The sequence below is a fragment of the Struthio camelus genome, chromosome 9, assembly GCF_040807025.1.
Source record: "Struthio camelus isolate bStrCam1 chromosome 9, bStrCam1.hap1, whole genome shotgun sequence".
Lineage (NCBI taxonomy): Eukaryota > Metazoa > Chordata > Aves > Struthioniformes > Struthionidae > Struthio > Struthio camelus.
In genome coordinates this window covers 4,027,837-4,050,610 of record NC_090950.1, presented here as the reverse complement: position 1 = coordinate 4,050,610, position 22,774 = coordinate 4,027,837, and the positions used below count along the sequence as shown (strand labels likewise).

General features: G+C 52.1%; 2 protein-coding genes across 22 annotated transcripts in view; both read right to left on the bottom strand.

The window, feature by feature from the left end:
- Nucleotides 1-1,140: 1,140 nt before the first annotated feature.
- Nucleotides 1,141-13,959, bottom strand: ILKAP (ILK associated serine/threonine phosphatase). Of its 2 annotated transcripts, XM_068955022.1 has the most exons (12): nt 13,791-13,959; nt 12,319-12,384; nt 11,866-11,922; nt 10,604-10,720; nt 9,556-9,682; nt 8,437-8,543; nt 7,848-7,941; nt 5,810-5,897; nt 5,235-5,356; nt 3,208-3,327; nt 1,728-1,809; nt 1,141-1,427 (listed from the first exon to the last, which is right to left on the bottom strand). In XM_068955022.1, the coding sequence occupies exons 1-12, from the start codon at nt 13,834-13,836 to the stop codon at nt 1,287-1,289; spliced, it is 1,167 nt and encodes a 388-aa protein (XP_068811123.1). In that variant the 5' UTR covers nt 13,837-13,959; the 3' UTR covers nt 1,141-1,286. The 2 variants fall into 2 exon arrangements, with proteins under 2 accessions (XP_068811123.1, XP_068811124.1); XM_068955023.1 differs by lacking the exon at nt 3,208-3,327 and having other exon boundaries at nt 13,791-13,931.
- Nucleotides 13,960-14,607: 648 nt separating this feature from the next.
- KIF1A (kinesin family member 1A) overlaps nt 14,608-22,774 on the bottom strand; it is a 73,503-nt gene continuing 65,336 nt past the window's right edge. For 11 of the 20 annotated variants that reach the window (XM_068955002.1, XM_068955004.1, XM_068955012.1 and 8 more), the window contains 7 exons: nt 22,230-22,442; nt 21,913-21,990; nt 21,332-21,456; nt 21,037-21,183; nt 20,674-20,866; nt 20,460-20,578; nt 18,839-19,415 (listed from right to left, as the gene is read on the bottom strand). In XM_068955002.1, coding sequence (XP_068811103.1) covers nt 19,373-19,415; nt 20,460-20,578; nt 20,674-20,866; nt 21,037-21,183; nt 21,332-21,456; nt 21,913-21,990; nt 22,230-22,442 — 918 coding nt within the window. In that variant the 3' untranslated portion in view covers nt 18,839-19,372. Of the gene's footprint in view, nt 19,416-20,459; nt 20,579-20,673; nt 20,867-21,036; nt 21,184-21,331; nt 21,457-21,912; nt 21,991-22,229; nt 22,443-22,774 lie in introns of all 20 variants that reach the window. The other 9 variants (XM_068955000.1, XM_068955003.1, XM_068955014.1 and 6 more) reach the window with 1 other exon arrangement.

The following is a 22,774-nucleotide window of genomic DNA, read 5'->3' as shown; positions in this document are numbered from 1 at the left end:
GGAGAGGCCCCATGACCCTGCACCAGGATCCAGGACCCTCTCTCCAACCTCCAGGGATCGCAGGGAGCGGAAAAGAGCCCCTTCACGATCCCACGCCAGGATTGTGCGCACACGGCAGGAACCTCCACACCAACCCAGCCAGCCTCTCCAGGACTGCACCATCTCTCCCGTGGAGCAAGGAGGTTGTGTAAGAAACGACTGTACGCTAACCCCACTTGCCTTATCTCCCTCCCTCATCACACCATCTTGCCCACAGGTCAGGGAAGTCGTGTAATTTGTAAAGTGGCATATATCTGATTAAAGTGCTTTGGTATCTAAATTCATTTAGCCTCCACGTTGTCACTTGAATCCTAAGCACAAGGTGTTAAAGAATGTGAGATATAGTTACTTCTTCTGAATGGTTCTCTGGAAAATAGCATCACTTCCTCTCTGCACCAACAGCTGGTAGAGGAATGAGAAAGAAAAATATTTAATAGCAACCAGTACCTAAACCAAGGTGCCTGTTCCTCCGATAGCACAAAGACCAGAACTAGGGACAAGCACCGAGCCTGTCCTTATCTTAACCGCCCGGCAGGTGCATTTGTTGAATCCTTTGGAAAATGCTTTTCTAGTTACAAATGTACGACATACCAGGAACAAACTCCAGCCACTTTTACTGTATCAATAACTGGGATAAAAACAATGTTTTCCACAAGCAGGTAGAAGGCACACTGCTGCTCTGCAAGCTGTGTTTTTATCACTCAGCTACATGCAACCTCAAAAACCAGTTCCAGAACTAAATAATTTATTTCCCAGCACTAAGAACATAAGCCAACTCTGGGCTCCAGACAGAGGGCCTAGAGTAATGCACAACGTACACGGTACAGCAGGACCTGGAGCTCCCACCAAGTCCTGAATGCTCAAAAACACTCCCAGGGCCTCCCACAAAGCATAAGGAAACGAACATCAAAACTGCCACCATGTTGAACGGGTGGTAGTTCAAATGCAAAGATGCCTCCTCTTGCCAGCACCTTTACCAAAGACATTTATTTGGTATGTCATCACATTCACAGTGGGGATGGACAGGACAAGAGATCTCCCCGCAGGCTCACCCACTGTGGCAGCCTTCGCCATTTATAAAACACTGCTGGCCAAATGAACTAAAACTATTAGAAAAGACCTTTATTTACACTGAAGAGCATCCAAGAGGGCCCTCCCTCCCCCAGCCACACACGCACGCACACCGCCTTCTCCCTTCCTTACATCCGCCAGAAACGGCTCGGGATCCCGCAGCCGCACCTCATTGCTCAGTGCTCTATCCGGACCACCATAACCGTAACGTTGTCTGCCGATCCTCGCTGCACTGCCTTGTTGGCCAGTCTGTTACACGCAGCTTCGTATCTAGCGTCTGCTTCTAGTTTCCCTTCTCTCGTCTGGATGTTCTTATCCTGTCGGAACGAGGAAAGATGACACTGATTGCTCCCAGCAAAGTACGTAGGCGCAAGCACTTGAGAATTGCCAAGCATGGAGAAGCAAAACAATTAAGGACAACCCCAGATACATGGAACAGCCCTGCAGTGCTTCACTTAGCTCTCATCAGCCCCGGCAGAAGTACATTTCTGTGCCACACGCTCATTGCTCAGCTTGGTATTAGCCTGGAGGAAGCAAGTCACATCCTATTTCATGCCTCCTGCACTGATGAAGGAGTACACAAGTAAACCAGCACCTCCAAGTTGCCTTCTCCTCACCTCCAGGCAGGACACAATGAAGTTCACAGCTTCTTCTGGTGTAAAGACTTTGAAGAGGCCATCACACGCTATCAGGATGAACCTGGAAACGAAACAGAGCCAGGTTGTAAGGCTGAATCTTTGACTCCCCAGCTAGAGCAAAATCCCTCCATCCTATTTTATGAGCAGTCATGCTCCAGTCCAAAGGGAAGAGGCCATAAAGCTCATCTGAAAAACCCTCAGGGACATTAGGAAGTCTCCTGATACTCCAGAACTTACTATTCATAGAGCTGAGGCAGTTCAAAACAGTCAGACCAGCAACGTCAAGACCTAGATCAGGACGTCCTGGGGGACCTACCGACACCGCACAGTTATCCAAGACTATATACAACGTCCATGGACCCTGCTGGAAAGCTCCATTATTCCTCCAGAAACTACTTCTTCCCTCCAAGTCCTTTTCAATCGCATATTTTGCCTGCAAAGCAGCTAACGCAAGGAAACAGAGGCATACAGCAGGCTTAATACCTTAAGTGCATCCCTTTAAAGCCTTTAAAATCTTGTGCTCCTGGGACGAGCACTAACATAATTTAATGAGAAATACTCAAAAGAGTAAGTGAGGAGCTTAGCCCCAAAAGAGGCATAACTGTCACAGACTTTGCCACAAGCTATTACCGCAGGCTACAGAGGGCTGGGGGAACATGAAGCCTAAGAGAGGGGGAGATGCTTCCTAGCTCCCCACTGGACGATGGAGGAATTGCAGCCTGCTGTGTACACACATTCACACACACGCTCACCTACAGGGGAAGCGTGAGCGTATCAACCATCAACCCCAACCGGATTCAGGGGACAAGGAAAACTGCAGCCCTCCTGCAGAGGTGGCCAGCCTGTCACAGTAGCACATGCCCCTGAAGACATCCTTTCAGAGCCTGACATGCAGAGTGTCTTTACAAACATTAGAGTGGATCTCTTGATATGGAAACTCAAATCCCTCAAAAAGCAGCAGGATGGGGTTACATCCTCACTTCAGCAGAGGACCTTCAGGGACGCATTGACCTGAAAGTTCACAGTAATTTATCATCGCCAATCACTTACTAGAAAAGTATCTCAAAACTTCCGAAATCAGAGCTGAATGCATTGGTAGATGTGTACATCAAGGCTTCTAGAAATGGCATGTCGACAGGAAAGGGAACCAAGAATTCAAGCCTTAACAACTGTTTGAACACTGGCATGCGAATTTATTCAGAGCATGCAGGAAGTCCGAGCCTTGCAGTTTATTCAACCTGAGCCTCGGCCGTAACTTGGTGGAGTGAGGCAGCAGCGTTATCCCCACTACATTGATAAGGAATGGGAGCAGAGACACTAGATCCAGAGTATCCTTTAAATCTGGATGAGTCTGAAATGCCTCGGTCCTAACAGCAAGGCACATGGGGTTGCGTAGCTTGTGCTACTTGTGAGCAAGAGCTAGGACACAGCAACCCTCGTGTGCGTGGGCACGCTTTACCTGTCGTTGTGTGCGAGTTGGCAACGTTTGATATCTGGCACAGAGATAACACCACAGCGTTTGTACTGGCCATCTCCAATGGAGCGGGAAACCTCCAGCACTCCTAGGACTCTTCCATCCCTGCATATGGAAAGAGAACATCGAGAGCGCCCCTATGCATGCGCACAGCTCCTCACTGCACTGCCTGATAGGGTGCTCTTCTCCATAGCGCGGTTAGCTGCCTTGCACAAATCCCGCCTCTCCTCTTCCCTTCCAAGTCTCCACCGCTTTCTGCACATTTCCCAATGCTTCACACAAATGGAGGAGGGGGAGGAAGAAATGGAGTCAAGAGAATTCAAGGCTGTTTTCTTTCTCCCTGTCCTAACTCAAGTTCTGCCCATCCTAGCAAGCCAGGGAAGTAAGATTTACATGCTGAGCTGAGCTCCTGGAGGCAGAGGCTTGAATCTGCAGATTATCTTTTAGCAAGATATTTAGTAAAGTGCATTTCAACAGGAGTGTTAAATGACAAAAAGTAACACCAGGACTGAGCTAGCTAGCCCCTCCTGCGCTTGCCTATCAGACCACCACCCCCTGTAGATTGGTTCAACAGCTGACATCACTGGGGAGTGAAAACCACGGCAGTTTCTCACGATCACTTGATCTTTACTACACACTGATCACAGCAACCGCTCCTGTGAAACCCAAGTTACAAACTATCCTAGGGAGCCATTTTGTTTGTTAAGCTTCCCTAATTAAGCCAGTGCTGCCCCCACACAGGCAGCTTCCCACACTCCCCCTTCCCAAAGATCAAGCATCTTCTCCCCTCACAAGGCTACTGTGTGCAGTCTGGAAGGACACAGCCTTGTTCTTCTCCTAGACCAACCAACCCTGTTTGAGCATAAAAGCAAGGAGCCAGGCACGTCCCAGAGAACAGATCTGATGCTAACACACTGCCTTTCTTCACTCCTTATCTCTTGCGTCCAAAATATTGAACTACCACCAGTGGGAGAGGCTCCCAGGCAGCTGGGGAGATGTTCCCTCAGTTCTGAAAAGAGCTAACAGACTAGCCCATCTCTTCCCTGTGTGCAAAGATAGATCAGTGCTAAACATTAGAAGTGGCATGTGCTCCCTGAAGATAAAGGAACACAGCTCCCCAGGCACGGCAACGTGACAGGACTCAGCCCACCCCTTCCCACCCCAGGGGGCATTCTGCCTCTGCAGCAGAGAACAGGCTATAAAAACAGAAGACACTTCACCTGCACTGAGCCTGCTCTTGAGAAGATGTCACCAACCAGAGTATGTACTGAGTCAAGAAACAGCCCTCAAAGAAGGGAGAAAACCTATCCAGGAAAATCAGATACAAATGCTGTGTTGAGCACCTGCTGCCCAAACAGCCACGCACACCTACATGCACAGCAACACTTGGGTGACACCACTCCAGCTCCAGAAATCGCCCTTCTACTTCTAACAGCCTCAGCACAGCAGGTAACTCCCAGAGGAACTACACCAACTGCAGGCTGCTCCATGCCGAGGATGGGAAAGCACTGCCATGAGGACAGACGCTCAGGGCCTCTCATGTTCTCTGAAATGCTCCCCCTTTTTCAGGGCAAGGAGGGAAAACTGATGCTGCAAGTAGGAAGTGAATTGTGTTCAATGCATACCAAATAATATGTCCTAAAAATAAAGAAAGAAAGAAAATAAAAACGCACCAAGACAAATTGTTAAGCTCAAGTTTAAGCACGTCTGTGCTTGTATTGCAATGTCAGCCTTTCATGTGGCTAGAGCACTAGTTCAGCTTCCTGCCTTTGCAGTACAGCACCCGGTTGCCATTGTAAATTCCTGGAAACGAGCCCCCCACTGACCCACTTAGTCACGAATCCTTAAAGACACCTCAGGGATCACTGTGCCTCCAGTAGGCAGCAAGAGATTCCCTTTGGGCTCTCGCTAGCAAGTGTGCTGGGCTCAGCTAACAGTCCAGAAACAGTGCTCAGGCACCCAAAGCTGGAGCAGGGTTTAGATTTACTCATTCATCACCTTTAACCGTTTACCTGACATTTCCTCCAGCTTTCTGTATCCTCATACGCTCCTCATACTGTGTGGGGTTGTGCTCCTTACTGAGGCTTAAGGCTGCGTATTTCTGACTCTCTTCATTGTAACGACACAGAATCGCCTGTGCTGACAAAAGACCTTTGTGAGTAAACAACAGCAGAAACGCAGCAAAAAATTTGCTTAACAGAGCTGTAAGTTCCCAGTTCAGGCTCCTTGCACATATAAAATGAGAACTAGCGTAAACTTGGAATGGTAATTTTGATCTCTCCAGTATGGAGTACGTAAGAATAGCAATGGTTTCCCAGAATGACATGCCTGTAAACAAGGCAGAAGGCAACAGTAGTGGATACTGGGAGATATTTAGCACCGCTCAGAGAGAGCTAACACACAGTTGTTTTGCACTAGAGGGACAACACAGAGGAGTTTCCCTCTCCAAAGCTGCTGCTTGGTAGGAACGGTCAGGGGAGCTAACAGCAACTGGGAACATCTCATGAGAACAACACCTTGCCCTTCAGAGTTAATAAGGTCTCGGAAGAATTGAGACTCCAGCTGTGAGCTTCTCTATTCCACTTACCCGGCTGTCCCCAAGGTTGGCTATGTAGAGAGTATTGTCAACAGCTAAGACACAAGTAGCTGTGGAGCCATCCTTCCATGCCGGCTTCCTGAAGGCAGCAAAAATAAGATTACTAAGGGGGAAAACAATTTTTAAGAGATTCGTCACATAGCGCTCCTGAAGACTCAAAGAGGGCTCACCCACTGACATTCAGCAGTCAGCTAGCACAAGCTCCCCATCACAACCTGCAAGTTCAAGCTGTGAGCGAGCACCCGGGGAAACTGCTGGCCATAAACATCAAGCTGGATAAAGATGCAGGAGCTACATAAAGCACCAGCTTCTAAATGTGCTGATGCTCTATTCTGCTTCTCAGGGGGCCAGGGCCCCATTGCTTCAACTACCGCCAACCACGCTCCCCATACCACCCTTCCTCCCTCCACGCTTAGCTCCAGGGAAAGCTCATCTGTAGATGGAACAGGTTCAGCCCCAATGGCTGCTTAGAAGCTGTAGCTTTCTAAGCAAACTAGCAACCCCAATCCCTCCTCGGGGGACTTCTTTGCAGCAAAGGGAAGAAACAGTCAAGACGAGAGCAGAGTTTTATTCTTCGTTTCTCCTCCGTTTTCCCCCAGCACACCTGCCTGCTTCAGTTCTCACCACCCCTCTTTAGTAGCAATACCACTAGTTTAGTCACTCTCCTGGTATTTCACTTGCTGTAGTTAAGCTTGTACCTGTAAAGCTCTGGGTAAAATGAGAAGTGTTTCTTAGATTGCAGCTGCCAGATCGGTCCTTCCCATAACGAAGCCCAGCTATGACACCATTCTTTACTGAAACTAGCTGTGAGAGACTGAAGTCTAGAAATTTTTTTTGTCCAGTTTTTCCCTAATTTCAAGGAGCAGCTGAACAAATACCATTCACTTCGCTTGGTATCATCAATGCATCTATCACTAGCAATCCTGTAATAGCAGCTTTGTCATAAGCCATGTTTCTGAACAAATGGAGACTGGTTCGGTCAACCAGACCAAACCCTGCTCTCTAACAGAATCAAGAAGCCCTTTTTTCCTTTGCCTAGGCAAGCTTGTTTAACTGATTAGGTGTAAGAGACTAAGCCAGTTTTTAATTTAAGTTGAAAGTTTGCAGGGAACCTCAGAACTAGATGTATGAAAAGTCTCCCCAGCTGTGTTAGAGGTGACACTATGAAATAGGGGGGAAAAAAAAAATGTGAAAGGCCAGTAACAAAGTGACAGTACTCTACCCAATTTGCACCTGCCTTAGTCCTAAACCATAGTTAGCACATCAGCTCAGCAGAGACTGAGAAAAAGTAAGGGTGCTTGCACTCGCACTCCAGCTGGGAGATAGGCTGGCATTACTCCCACAGAAAGCAGTTTCTCCACTTCTCAGTTTTGTTTTAAAAGAATCAGAAACAAGTTTAAGATGGGAGACGTTTTTCACCAACACATCTATTTTCAAAAGTAGTGAAGAAAGAAAGATTAAACTTAAGTCGGGAGGCTATCTTTCAACAGGAGGCATTAAAAACTCCACTTCAGGCAGTGAGCCTGGTGAGCACATACTTGCTAACACAAAAGCAACTCTGAAGAAAGCCACGCACAGCAGCCTGCAAAGTATTGCTCTACAAATACCCTCTGTCACGCTTTGATGTCATCAACCTAGACAGCTGTCCTATTTCATGCAGTATAGGAAGTGTCATTTCAGCAACATGCTAAGTCTTTAAAAAGAAGGCATAAAAGATGTTCTGACAAGGACAGAGGCAGATTCTTGGTCATGCTTTGATCCCTTCCTTTACCATGCAACATGCATTACGCATGCGATAGTCCTACAGACCCTGTACCACAGAATAAGATTAGAGCACATAGTGGTCTAGCTCTGTCAGACCCCCAGCCAGTGGGGAGGCTTAGAGAACGGCACAGCTACGCTGTATGTGATCAAGTGGGGTCTCATCAAAGCATAGATAAGACTCAAAGTTTCTTTTGCCCCTCTCAAAACCAAGGCCTGTGAGATGCAGGCTACAAAATACAAACACGTGAGAAGCATTTACACTTACTGACTGGATGCCTGCTTTAGAAATTCTTCATCTGTATGTTTAAAGGTGTCCAAAAGGCATCTCTTCACAGTTTTCTCCACGCTGACTACCTCGCCTGTCAGACAAGGAAAAGAGCAACTATGGTCCTGCTAAAACATCTCTGCCCTAACCCGATCCCATCCTTCCCTCATCCAATGTTAAATACGGCAGTGCATCTCTCAGATCCCATGCAGAGCTGCCAGGGTACATCCTGGGTTTGCACTAGCAAAGATCTGCACGGTAACATGTCAGAGAGTTTATACCACATCTCTCTCCACTAGGGGACTATTTTTATTCTTCCTCTCCTCACCAAGTGGCACTCCTGAGACTGGTAGCAGCACATCTCAACTCTTGCATAGCATTTCACATCTGGCTACTTGTACCCTTGGGCCAAAAGGCTCCCAACCCTCTTCCACAGGAGAGGGCATGGTCTCTATGCACGCAAGCCTGTTTGCGACAAGCAATGGGAACTTTAGAACTGTGTTCAAACAAGTTTCCCTGAGCAACAGCCATAAAGCCAAGGTATAAAAGGTGATGATTCTCCCACTTTCCCTTACTCCACTCCTCTCACCTTTCGGAAATTTCTTAATCAGGTTTTGGTGCAGATTCTGTGCTGCAAATTTTGAGGCTCGGACTCCCCCGTGTCCATCAAAAACAGCAAAGTATGAGACACGCGTGCTGTGAAGGAGCAAATGATAATAGAAAAAGTCCATTAGTCAGAACTGAAGACTGAGAACGTTCGTTTCCCTAACACCCTGTCCTGCCCCGAGCCAGAGGGAAAGTGACACTGTGCTGCAAGTCACAAACAAAAGCTGCAAGTCCCTACGCTCACACATTTAAGCGTTTACCTAATTTACATGTACAAGCACTAAAAAACTTTCTCCTAACTTCCCCATCCAGAAGTGAAGGACAGAAGCGAGTTCACAGACCACAACTTGGTGTAAGAGCAGCTAAACACTTCAGGTCGAGGGCACCGCAACTCTCCAGCACTATGCAGGCATCTATCTAACAGATGCTAAAGCTCTTGGCATATCTTAACACTTGTTGCAACAAGGCTACAGACAAGAAACTCAGATCCCTCAGCAAACAAAGCTCCCAGGAGCTTTGATTTAGAACCTAATACAGCATCAGGGTGATGCTTCCTTTAAAATATATATCATTTGCTAAGAGATTTAAACTCATCAAATGAGAAAGTTTTGACATCTATGCTGTCTCTTCTTCAAGTATCCATGTCCTCCATTGCCACAATTAACATTTTACCCCCTGTGAAGCCTCAAAGGCAAGGACTGATTAGCTGTAATTAAACTGAGGGTCTCTAAATGCCCATGATTAAGTTCAGATAACAGAGGCTCAATATCCAGAGTTATCAGGCCCTCACAATCCTTGTGAGGTCAGTGGTGCTCAGCAACTCAGTAACTCAGAGGGGGATACTTATTTATAATCTAGTCCTGTGACTAGCTCAGGAGCACAGAGCGGGGCTAAAGATCCAATCCTGGTTTCCCAGATAAGCCCGACACACACCACAAAGCAGGTTAGAGTCAAGAGTATCAGCTGCTCCCAGCAAAATGGATCAGTATCGCTGGCTTAGCTGTGACAGCTTAGCTCCAGCAAACTGGAGCTCTTTCACCTCCTCGTGATAGCTGCAATCCACAGCTTTATTCTCTGGCTTTGAAAGTCTGGGCCCACTTACATTTGGGAGGGCAGAGGCTGGCATTCCTCAGTGATATCGTTTAAGATGACATGTGCATCCTGCATGTCTTCTCGTTCACCTTTCCTCTCTGCCACATAGCCCTTCAATCCAAGGAGGCCCACTGACCCTAATGGGGAACAAAGCAGACACATGCACACAACATCAAACTCCTTCATCAGCTCAGGCTAAGAAGCAACAAATCTGCAATCACTTTTTGGCTTTCAGAGTAACTCCTAGCATTGCAGCAAAGTGTATCCCTTGCCTTGCAGCAGCACACCTGGCACCTTCTGCCAAAAACAATGTACTTTGTAACATGAGTTGTTAAGTGCCTGCAAGGTCAGCAGCTATAAAAGCGGTTTGCCCCTGTTTTGACAGGCAGCTGTATCCAAGCCATACTGCAAGGCATCAGGCTGGGCTCTCATCAAAAGGGAGATGCATGGCATCCAAGAGGAATGCTAAGGCACTGAAACCACAGATTAAACAAAGCACAGCCTTAAAGAGGAGGCTAAGAATAAGAAAGCAAATTCCACTGTTTCCAGAAAATCTAGTTTCATTTGCACCACTGGACACATCCTATTCCCAAAGCTGAGCGTAACACGTGGGCATGTGCACTGACGTCAAAGGCGCTATATGTGAAAGCGAGTCTCTCTGGCTTTCTTAATAGCCCCTCAACGGAGAGATTTGTGGATCTGGCAAAAGAAACTGGTCTGGATCGGTCCTTCCGATAGTTTCATAACCAATCTCCCTATGGGCTGCACAGGAACTTACACTCTGAATGCCAGCGTGCTCACTACTCAACTTTTACGACTTTAGGCGACTTTAGCAGAAAAAGTCAACTTTAGCAGGACGGGTAAAAACCCCCAGATAAGAGAGGCAGAGAGCGCTAGAGAGCTCAAGGGGCTTTCACAGACCATCACAGCAGTTCATTCCCTGAGAGGCTGAAACTGCAAGCGTACTGAAGAACCAAAGCTTAGCTTTGATCTGGACTTACTCAGCCCAACGTCAAAAGTACAAATCAAGTACATTTGTTTTCAAACTGTCTGAAAACCTTTACAAACTTTCTTTTCCACAAGTTCTTCCCTGCCATTCTTCTCTTCCTCCAAGGACTTCCTCTTCTCCCCTTTTCCATGGCTCTCTACTGAGACCTGCTCAGTAGCACAGGAAGCTGAAAGAGAACAGAAGTGCAGAGAGCTGAAGACTTCTAGTTCTGCTTTATTTGCAGGAATTCAGCAGCTATTCCTTTGATATCGAAGCACCCTTCCAGGAGCACAGATTCAAAAGCTTGCACAATATTAAATGATTGAGTTACCACTTGTCAACCAAGACGTAGTAACGGACCACAAACACACAAAAAAGTTCCTGCAGTCACAAAACAAAACTTAAATCTCCCCAGCTTGGTGTATTAAGGCATTTTACTTGGCATGAACAACATGTCCCATACATTACTGTCTAGCCCCATAAGCACTGATTTGATCACTTAAAATTGTGCAACCACACATAAGCAACAGTAGGGCCATATCTATGATTTCCCCCACCAACCTGCTGTTCATTTCTCAGCTACCAGCTCTTATCGTGGTTAACTACTAAGGAAGTTAACATTTCATGTTGGAACATTTCTAAGCTTTTATTATTTGCTTCTAAAAATTGTGGTCACAATGCAAGGAAGGATATTTTATTGCTCTGAAGTACATAATGTGCTTGCTATGGATTCTAGAAGGCAGGTTATAAATTAAAGCTAGGAAGTAAAATATGATTCCCATGACATCAGCACCCTAGCTTTTTCCATCAGGAGACTTGTTCCCACATGATACACTGAATTATATGGTCTCCTCCCAGCTGCTAACAAACATTTGTTCAAACATAGAAAGCCTTGCCAGACTAGCAGTCGGGGTTTTTGAAGAAATTCACAGCTAGTAACTGGAGGCAATTTGCATCGATGGCAGAAAAGCAATAAAAGTCAAGGCAGTGCTCACATTCAGCCAGCGCTATCTTCACTCTTAGCAAGCACATATTTACTTTCACTCCCATAGCAGATAGCTTTCAGACACAGATATCAGGGGGTCACCTGGAAGACATCGGATGGATGTGCTCTCGAGAACAGATCTAAGTTTACTTTTAAATAATGAGAACCCTAATTTAAATAATCAGGGCACATACAGATGACCACTACCGGCACAGAAGAGGTGAAAAAACTGCTAACCCTGCCCCCAAATTAACTCGCCACACTCCCAATGCAACAAGTTCTAACAGTGTATTTTATTGAGAAGGGTAGGTCAACAGAGATTTGGGGAGGCTGATAAAGGCCCTTACCTGCATCACCACTGCTGGCTGGTGGGAGATCATCAAAAAGCAAAGATCCTCCTTTTCCTGGAGTGCAATAAAAAGGCAAGAAGAACTAAATACCTCTGTTATGTTAAAAGAACAGTTCTCTGCATGCCCCTCCCCAGGGGCAGAAACTATGCAACGCCAGTCTAGCAAATCTAGCCATATTTCAACTTCTGTTACTAGACAGTGGGGGCAGACTCAGCCCTAACACCAACATCTGTTTCAGGGAATACTAATGTGGAATGTCTATTAGGTTCTGGTTATCTGAAAAAAACCAAGATGAGGAACACTAGTTCTCGGCAAACCAATGTTGAAAACCTAAATGTCCTTATCCTAGCAAAGGAAGAGAAGAATTTACACAAGTTTCACCTAGGAGAGGCTGATGCAGAACACAGGAAGCCAAACTAAATGCAGAAACCAGGAACAGAGCATCCATACCTGAGTCAGCACTGCTGGCCGGCGGGAGATCGTCAAAAAGCAGAGGCCCTTTCTGGGCTTCTTTCCCTGTAAGATATCAGGGCAGAGTCAAAACCTGCTGTAGGTACTCAGGGGACAGGTTTCAGGAAGGGCTGTCTGAGGCAAGGATAGGTGAGAGAACAGAGGAAAACCTTGTCTACCTTTCTTCCATCTCTAGTTTAGGCAGTTCTCACACAAGCTAAATAACCACCTGCCTGGAGACGATTTGAACTTTTACCTTGAAAACAGCGGGTTTTGCTAGGAATCCATTCAACTTAACAACTATCAGAAGCCCAGTCAACACGTTACAGGACAGGAGGGACCCAAAACCCACCACACTGTTTCGGATAACACTGTTACAGCCCTCCACAGATCCACGATCTGCAGCAGCACAAGGCGCGCGTGTTCGGGGTGGGGGGAAACAGGCTCAGCACAGCCTAACCTGCACTGGTAACACTCCACATCCAAGCACATCTGAGAAGGAAGAGAAGAGCCACTGCCATGTCTCCAGCGGTTCTTCTATCACCTTCTCCTACAGATGCCCATTCAACTACCCTTCTCAGCTCTTCCCGTCCATCTTCCCCAGCGTGAAAGCCCTTGGCGCTCACCGCTGCCCGGCGGACGCGCTCCCTTCCGCGACAATGCGGCGTTACGCAGGAAAGCGCCGAGATTTACCCTCACGTACAAAGTGTTACTGGAAGGACCAAGCTAAGGCTCTGCCATCGGCACAGAGGAACTTCTCCGAATTCGCTCCTGAGAACAGGCTGCTCAAAGTCAAGACCGGCTCCTTAACTTACAAGGGGGCTTCTCTCCCCCTCCGCGGCCGCTGGGCCTGCTTTCAGCGGGCTGGGCACTACCTACGTGAGGCGCAAAGCAAGCAACACCCCCCCCACCCCCCGACGCCTGCCGATTATTTCTGCAGCGGCCAAAAGACGCGCTTCTGCCGCCAGCCGCCGGTCGAGCAACATCCCCCAGAGCTACGCCGCCAAAGGCACCGACCGGCCCCTCGGTCGGAGGGGAGACGCGTTACCTAAGGCTACTTTTTAGCGGCGCAAGGAGCGGGAGTAAGTTTGCGGCTCGCGTCAGCGACCAGGCTCCTCGGCCGGCGGCAAACACAGGTCGCCGGATCCCCCGGTCCGGTCCGGTCCGGTGGCCGCCGGCTCGACACGGGGCCCAGGCGGCGGCGCCGGGGGCGGCACGTGACCAGGCAGAGCCGCCGAAGGGAGGGGGGGGGTCGCGCGCGGCAGTTGGGGGGGGAGGGCGGACGGTTGGCGAGGCCCCGCCCCCGAGCGGCGCGAGGGCGGGCGGGGAGGGGGGAGGGGCAGGGCGCGCGCGCTCGCTGGTAGCCGTTGAGGCCGCGCGCGCGCGCGCGTGGGGGATTCCCCCTCCCCCTCCCCCTCCCCCCGCCTTCCCTCGGCTCCGCCAGCGGCGGCGGGCGCCGCGGCCCCGTTCACCTGCCGCCGAGGACCCCGGCTCCGGGAGGTCCCCGAACAGATCCATCCCGCCGGGCGCGGGCAGCGACGGCAGCAGCGGCGGCGGCGACGCCGAGGCCGCTTCCTCCTGCAGAGGCGCCGCTCCGCCTCCCCGCCCCGCCCCCCCCCCCCCGCTTGCCAATCACTCTCCGGGGCGGGACGAACGGCGCGGCGCTGGCCAACCAGCGGGCGCGGCGCGGCCGGAAGTGAGCGCCGGGCTCGACGGCGGCCGGGCGGGCGGGAGCGGAACTCCACCCGCTGCCCCCGCCCCGCCAGCCACCTGTCAATCAACGAGCTGGGCGAGGCACCGGTCAAGCGCCCCGGGGGGGGGCGGGACCAGAGGGGAGGGGCGGGGAGGGCGTGCCCTCTCCCCCAATTAGGATGCGAAGCCTCCCTGCCAATCAGCCCGATGGCCGCGCGCCCTGCCCGCCAGCTGACCAATCCCGCGGCAGGGGTGTGCTCAAGGCCGCCCTGCGCCAGCCAATCGCTGGCCGGGGCGGGAGGGAGCGTCACCCGCCCTGGCGTGCGCGGCGGGCTCGGGCTCGGGCTCGGGCTCGGGCTCGGGCTCGGGCTCGGGCTCGGGCTCGGGCTCGGGCTCGGGCTCGGGCTCGGGCTCGGGCTCGGGCTCCCGCAGCGGCGCCGCGTTGCCCCCCGCGCAGGGCCGCCTTGGCCCCCCCCCCCCCCCCAACCACCACCACCACGTACAACCCAGCGTCCTCCAGGCTGGCGCCCGTCCCGGTCCGGTCCGAGGCCCGCTCTCTTCTTCGTCAGGGGAAAGGAGAGGGCGGAGGAGCCGCGGTGCGGTATTTGCATAAATGCCACATTTATTTCTTAACTGAACAATGCCTCAAGTGTACACAGACAGTTTAAGACCCTAAGCTCCAACACTCATAGTTTTAAGACATCAAGAAAACTAGACTCGTTACTTCAGTGTTTTCTGCGGCCGTACGGCGGCAGGGTGCGCGCACAGCAATCACGTATGTACAAGCAAGAGAAACGGTCTCCCGGCACGCGGGGGCGGCAGCGCAGGAAGAACCGCCTGGACGAACCCGGTCATGGAAGCACAGGCAAAGAAAAAGAAATGAAAATAAATTAACCACAACCTCCTTCGTTCACAGTAGGCTCTCGTATACGAGTCGCATCTCACCAACGGCGAGGAGTTCCTTCGTTCGGCCCGTCGAGCGCAAGACGGAGGCGTGAGAGCGTATCGGGCTGTGAGAGCGATGGGCCGGCGCTGTTTCGGGGTGCTGACGCGTCTCTGCCTTGCCAGGAGGAGCCAGGACCGCCGTGCGAGTGTCTTCCGCCATGGCCAAGCTCTTCTGCTCGCTGCTGTGCAGCTGCCCAGACCATCGACCCGTCTGTAGCAGCAGCCTGGCCGGCCCTCTGCAGCGCCGGGATTCGCGCGAACGCCTTGCATTTGTCCGCACGGAGTCGTCTCAGGCAGGGGCCCTACCTTGGGCCCTCCTCGGGTGACAAAAACCTGTTTAGAGAATTGGCTGCCCTGGCCGAAGAGCAGCCGGTGATGCTTGTGCAATGAAATCGCCTCTCGCCCTCTCTTCCTACACGTCGTGGCTAACCCGAGCGACACCGCTGCATCTCACAGGCCTGAGTTCCCCCAGCCCGGCTCTGTCAAGCTCAAGCAGTGATCATCCTTCCAAGCGGCCAGCTCAGCCCTCGGCTCTTAGCAGGTTTTCCAGTCCCTCTCCCTCAGATCACCTACGAAGGGATTGCTGGGTCATTTCCCCTTGCTCTTCTCGTGAAATTTCCATGCCTTTTGTTCTGATGGGGGCTAAAAGTTGTGCCTAAATCTTGTCTTCCTGTTTCATAAAGGAGATGAATGGTGTTAATTCTACACTTCTCTGTGGGCAGGGGTGTGAATTGGACCTTGCGGTTCTGGGGGTGGCGAGTGGGCTCCACAGAAGGGCTGAGAAATTTAGGAAAGCATGTGGTGACAGCAAGAGAGAAGCCACGTAACGGGTAATACAGTAAAAATAGCCCTTGCGAGCTGTGCTTTGCAGGTGCTGGAGCATTTTACAGTGAAGCTGAAGGCATCCTGTGAGCAGGCATTTCCTCCTTAATCCTCAACACCGGATCTTTGCAGCTAGGGCCCACTCCAGAGCCGGGTATGGTCAACGGAAAAATTCCTCTTGACCTCAGCAGGTCTTGGATTGGGCCCTGGTTCCCTCGTCTAGCTGAGCTGTGTGCTCTGCAGGTTTGCTGGCCTCAGGCACACTTCAGCTCTGACTGGATGAAACCAGGCTTTCCTCCACACCCAGGTCATGTGCCTCAGGATCACGGACCTGAGGCGCAATCCCACCCATGGTCCCTCCCAAAAACTGCTGACAGCCCCTCTCCCCAGGCAGCTGCCCTAGAGGACACAGCACTCACTGGCACTGGCGCTCCTCACATCTCCAGTGAACCCATGTCTGCTCCCTGGCAGACACAGATCCTGTCTCCACGGGAAGGCCTGGTCTCTACTAGAAGCTACCTTCACCCTAGAAGAGCCTTCTCTTCTCCCCTGGGGAACTTGGTGTCTGAATAACTAGCCTGTGGCTGTAAATTCTGTTGAACAGGAGGACAGGACAGGAAATGGAGAAGGAAAGCCTTGCTCCCCGCCCCCCCTGCCCCCCCCCCAAGGATTTAAGCCCAATTATGTTCCTAAGGGGAGTAACACTCTATCTGAAATCTGGATTTAGCAGCCAAGCCCTGTTCAGCAAAGACTGCATGCCTGTGCTCAGCTCCCACTCTGAGCTCTGCTCCAGTCAGGGAGGCTTAAGCCCTTCCCTCACCCACAGGGCCACAGGCAGGCATTTCTCCTTCATCAAAGGACACAAATTGACCTCCAGGTATCTACAACTGACTACAGGGGAAAAGGCTAAACTGGGAGTTTTTCCTGAATGATGAAGCTGCTGGGAGAGCAGGATTGGCACAGAAAAGGGAACATGGAAGGAGCATAGGGTCGAGCCCTGCGGCGGCTTCAGATCTGGGAGAGGGAATGAAATGTCCGAGGAGCCAGAGCGAGGCTGGGCAGAACCAAAACGGAAGGAAGAAAACCAAAAAGCTTTGCATGACAAGAGCCAAGCTAAACCGTGCTGGACACACATGGTCCCTTTGGGTGGAGGGGAGGCTGGGGCCAGGGCAGCTGCATGAGGTTGCCACAGAGCCCCAGCTCACACCACAGCACAGCAACAAGGAGGGCTTTGCAAGCCTCTGTATGCATGTGATGTCTTCGGTCCCCTGCTACCCCTGCCCTACGTGTCCTTGCCTCCGCAACACAAGCTTAAAAAGGAGAAAACGGCATGGAGAGACCACCTCCACTCAGAACCACACACACAGCATTCAACACACAACAGACAGCGTGGAGACGTGCCACAGAGAACCAAGGCGCAGCCGTGCTGTGCAAATTAAGGTCAGCTGTGAATGCGTGACAGCAAAGCAGGGCCCAGCAAAGGACCCAGGAGACGTGCGGAGAAAGATGCCCGTGTTCCTGCCCGGAGTTGCACGGGACACAACCAGCTGCTCGGGGAGTCCGGAAGGAAAGCAACCCCCGATCAGCGAAACAACTGACAAACAAGACAAAGAGAGCTGCTGCTGGAGGGACGTGAGAAACGGTGGCAGCCAGGTCATCGGGTGGATGAGGTCTTTGCTAGGGAGAATAAGACCTTATTAGTGAAGCCATCTCTGCTGTGGGAAGGTCTCCCACGCTAGCACAGCTATGCTACTGCAGCAGATTAAGTCATCTACAGAGATGAGGCAGGGAAGAAGGTGGGAGTTCACTTTTGTAACAGGGGAACAGAATTAAGAAGATGTCAGCTACAAAAGTAAAAAGAAGCCACAATCTCTCTCTCCTCCCCACTGTCCTCACCCCAAAGGCCCACACCATTCTCTCTGCTGCCCATTCAATCTGCTTCAAGCCTATTCTTCCTGCAAGAAAGAGAAGGGATGTAAAAGCCCTTTCAGAAAAGGGCAGTGAGGAGCCGTCTGGGTTGAGATGGCTGTTCTGAATCCCGGCTCCCAGGGAACTTTCCCATCTATCTTTGAAAACAGCCACCCAAACCTACGTGCTCCCTGTCACTGTCTGCAGAGACGGGACTGTCCCAGCCTCTCCCTCAGCAACCCAAGCCGACTGGCAGGAGGCCATGGCCTGAGGACCCCAGGCAGCCCCGATGGAGAGGTGCACATCCTGCAGTAAAGGGGGGAAATTAATCGCTCCAGGGTTCCCAGGCCCAGCCCAGGACAAGATGGCAGGGATAGCTCACTCGCTTTTGGTTCTTTGCCAGCAATAGTGAGAGCCCACATGCAGCTGCCTCTCCTCAGGGCTGGAACAACACCCCTTTGTGAGCTGACCGGCAGAGCTGTCCCCAGAGCCAGCATTCCAGAGCCCTCCTTTTCCCAAAGCAGGGAGAAGTGGGGTCAGGGCCCTGCCCTGTCCCCCAGCCATAGCTCTACGGGAGCCAACCTGGGCTTGGCCCTCCAGCACTCATCTGGCTGCAGTCACCGAGCACAGTGGGACTGGATTTCAGGCACTGGGCAGAAAAGAAGCCAAACCACACTCACCCTCAGCACACACACACGCACGTACACGCCGCACACCCCCACTGACATGCAACTCTCCCACGGGGTAGGGTGCCCCATGGGGGTTGACTCGTCTGTGTGAGTGTGGGTGCCCTGGCCATCCTAAATGGCATCGATCCCCCCTCTAGAGGTAGATGGGGCAGGTAGGAATTGCCTCGTTTGGGAAGACAGTGCAGTGTCCCATCATGGCTCAAGGGAAAAGTAGTTTAAGCTCTGGAGGGCAAAGCAGAGGGTTGGGAGAAAGGATGAGGAGCAAGGGGTGATAGCTCTGCGGTCACTAGGCACACCTGCACCATGGGGGTACGGGCCCTCCGCGGTTTGCCCGCTCTCCCAGGAAAGGTGTCTCTGAGAGAGGTCCCGAGATGGCCTTCACACCAGCCTACCGCCAAGGCTCTCCCCTGCCCAGGGGAGGCGTTGTTCAGAGGCAACGACCCAATTTACGGGATTCTATGAAGTAAATAGAAATAAATACTTTATAAATATAATCTTAAACTACTGGCACCTGATTTCACCTTGCCATCTTTTGTAGAAACATGAATAAGTTAGGAAATCCCCATAACTAAACTATCACTTTCCCTTCACGTGGAAGCAATTCCTCCTGATTTCCCACCTCTGAACTCTCCAACACTCCTATCTCTGTAGATCAAAGACCAGCTTTTAACCAAAACTACCGTCTTTGCTCCCTCCCCTCCAAAAGGAACCTTTCTGGAGCGTTAAAGATTGTGTGACATGAAGGTCACCCATGAGGGGATGGGCAGAAGATCACATGCACCCAAGAAATCCTGCCCAGGCGGGACCAGGCTTTTGCAGCTACAAACAGAAATGAATTTCCCCCGTGAAGGTGTAAATCGAGACGGATCCTTCCATGGAGCAGACAGCTGGGGCAGCAGATGGTGTGACAGATCGGACGTTAACGTGGGGACTCTTGGGACAGAATCAGCAGTCTTGATCCTGTTGGCAGATGGATGAGGTGGAGGGTGTTTTTCAGGTTAGATTCTCATCTGGGCTGTTCTCCGTCTGGACAGCTTGGATCTAATTTGGAAAACGAGAGACAAAGAGAGTCAGAGGTGCAGAAAGGGTGCTCTGTGGTCCCCCAGAGATTAGTGTCCTGGATGCAGGCTGATGCTCGAATCCAGACAGAGCTAGAGGGACGGTGGTTAATGGGTTTCTTTACCCAGGGCCTAAAAGTTTCTGCGTTTTCACTCCCCTGCCCCTAGTCCTGCTGTTGCAGAGAAGATGATCCGCAAAAACAACCACAGATCAGTGTCCCTGCTGCTATGCATGGACATCTCTTTAAGCTCAGCACAGCACCTCTTTGTATCAGCCATGATCTGGCCTCTTTGTATCAGCCATGATCTGGCCCTAGATTCAAACGTTTGAGCTGTAACTCTAAAGAGGCAGAGCTAAAATCAAAATTAAAGTAGTCCAAATTTTGCCTGCTGAGAGCCTATCCAGGCACAGCTCTGCTTGGGTGTGCTTTCCCCCTGCCTGGCTGTGAAGGATAGCAGCTCACAAGGGGACCGCACCAGGGACCAAGGGCAGGGAGAGTGCGAGGCCACCGTTTTCCTGGGCTCCTGTTGAATGCTCCAGCAGCACAGGCACTTCCTGCAGACCATACGTTCAACTCAAGTGGTGATTCCAACTCTCTCCAGCCCCTTTGCTGCCAAACCTGGGCTCAACACCCCCATGAGGAGGATGGGCACTGCCCTCTCCAGTGCTCCTCAAGGCTTGGCCAAGGACACTAACACAGGTGAGTGAACACAGCCCTGAGCCTCTAGGCTGGGGAAGAGACTCAGAACAAGACATCTTGTTAGAAAAACACTAAGTTGAGAGTCCTAACATCAGGAGACACTGTGGTATGGACAGCCTGGGCACATATATTTCCTGCCCAGTGTCCAGTCTCCGTTTTCACCCACTCACTGAAGAGCCAGATATGCGAGAAGGATCCCTCCCAGGGCAAGAGGTGGGCTGCAAAGCCCTGGCTACAGCAGCTGCAAACACCTCTGCCCCAAGGCCAGCCTAACTCCCATGTAAATGATTGCCATGCACCCTTCTCCTCCCACCCGTCCTCACTACCTTATGGATCCAGCCAGGAGAGGGTTGAACGCATAGAGCCAGTCGTGCATGTCCTTGTCGCTGCTCGCCTGCAGCAGGATGCCCCGGTGCTCCGTGCACACTGCAAACGTGTTCGGGGTCTGCAGGGGGAAAGCCTGGGGTGAGTCCCTTGCCCAGGGAGGTGCTGGGGCAGGGTTTGCTCCCTGCGCTCAGAGCAGGCCCCCTGTGCCCCTACCTTGAGCATGGCCTGCTGGTCCTCGCTGTATTCCACTTGTGCCTTGGACAGGTTGAGGATGGCCCTCTCAACAGAGTCCTTGTCTGAGTTGTAGATGTAGACATAAGGGCGCCTCACCACCACGAAGCGCTTCACCCACCCGTTGGTGTGGGGCTCCAGGAAGTGCAAGTAGCCCTTCTTGGAGACGATGGGACTGCAGAGGGGGAGAGGGGCCAAGGTCAGGGTGGGACACAGATGCTCCAGCTGGAGTGAACAGCGCAAGGATGTGGCAATGGCAGGGCACTGTCTCCTGTCCCCTGCCAGACGCTGCTGCCTTGGCCCTCCTTAGCCAGCACTCAAGCTGGCTGCCCCAGCATCTCCTACCTGACCCGAATCTCCTGAATGTCGGGTACCAGCAGACGCTGGGGCTCCTTCTCTTCCTCAGGTCGGCGGGCTGGGGATTTCTTCTGCTCTCCTTCCACTGCAGGCTCCAGTTCAGGACTCTCTGCCCTGGAGGAGACCTGTGGGGTCCTGGGAGGAGAGGAGAGGTTGGGGGGGTTGTAGGAAGAGCAATGGCCGGTGGGGGGACACCAGTCAGCCAGGGCCATGTCCGAGCCATACAGCTGCCCTGCTCGGTGGACTTTCGAGAGTCAACCCAACCTCCTGGCCACCTTCTTACCTGACCTCCACGGCATTGTAGTGTCCTTCCACTAGTGACGGGCAGGTAGAGGAGGGGGTGAGGGTGGTGACACCAAGGGCTGGCATAGAGGGGTCTCTCATCAGGGTTACAGACATTTCGGACAGCTGTGGAGGAGGAGGTGTAGATTGGAGTCTCTCTGCCCTAAGCCAGGCACTGCTCAGGCCGGGGCAGGAGAAGGAACAAGCACCTGCTTATACTGGGAGGGATGAGACCTCCATCTAGCCTATGATCTGGAGAGCTGTGCAGTCCTCTCCTGGCACAGCCCCAAGAGCCACCAGCTCTGGGAATATCAAGGCAAGTGGAGGGTGGCAGCAGTGCCACCCACACTGCCACCATACAGGAGCAGGGACAGTTCCCATCCCACATGCTGGCTGTGGAGTACAGCCCCACACTGTGCCCTTTGCCCATGCTTGTGCTGTGGTGCCCTCCCAGCCTACGCACAAACGGTACCTCCCCAATGGGCCCACGCATCCCTCCCAGCCCCTGCAGATCCCAAAACCAGAGCGCTCTCGCAGTCCCTATTGCGCCCAGGGAGGGTGGCCATGTCAGGCCAACTGTACCTTGCTCTCACTGGCGCTGATGCAGACGTGGCTGTGGCTGTATTCTCTGTTGAAAGTGTGTGTGAGCAGACGCAAGCACTGTGGAGAGAAGAGGAGTCCAGAGGGTCAGATATACACCTCCTTCTGTCCCTCAGCCTTCCCTACCATGTCGCAGAGCCATCCAGGCAGTGCTCAGCCAACCTACCTCCCTCTTGCCCTGGGCTTTCTCTTGCCACAACCCCCTGCTGCTTCCCAGCCCTCCTGGAAACCTCCTCTTGGCTTTGCTCTGCATACCCAAAGGCTGCCAGCCTCTCTGTGGCTCTGCTGCGAGACATTACCTTCACGGCCAGCTCCTTCTGCCTCTCGCTGGGGGTCTCAGGGGGAGAGGTCCTGCCCTCCGGGGCCCCATCGGCTGAGAGCGGCGAGGAGACGCAAGAGGTGCTTCGAGACTCAGAGTCTTCGCTGGAACACGGGGACAGGCTCTCCAGGCCCAACCGCTGGGTTGTCTCGAGCTTCTCACGCAGGAGCAGATAGTGCCTTGTCTTCTCTACCTGCATGCAGAGAGCCTCGCTCAGTGACAGCCCCATCCTCCCACAGGCTCCCCCAGCCCATGTGTCGGGGAACATGTTTCCCAAGCTCCATTAACTTGGCTGCTCCTTAACTTTGAGCCTGCTGGGGCCCAGCTAACACCACTGCACAGGAGAGCAAGAGGGACAGAGGCAAACATCTTCAGCACAGCCCCGTTCTTGCCTCCTGCTCCAATCCTACAACAGAAAGGGCTGAGAGACCCAGGAAGGGAATCCCTCGTGCTCACTGGCATCCACAGGGAAATGGGTGAGCTGCAGATTACACTGTCTCAGCCTAAGGACTGCACTGCCCTGGA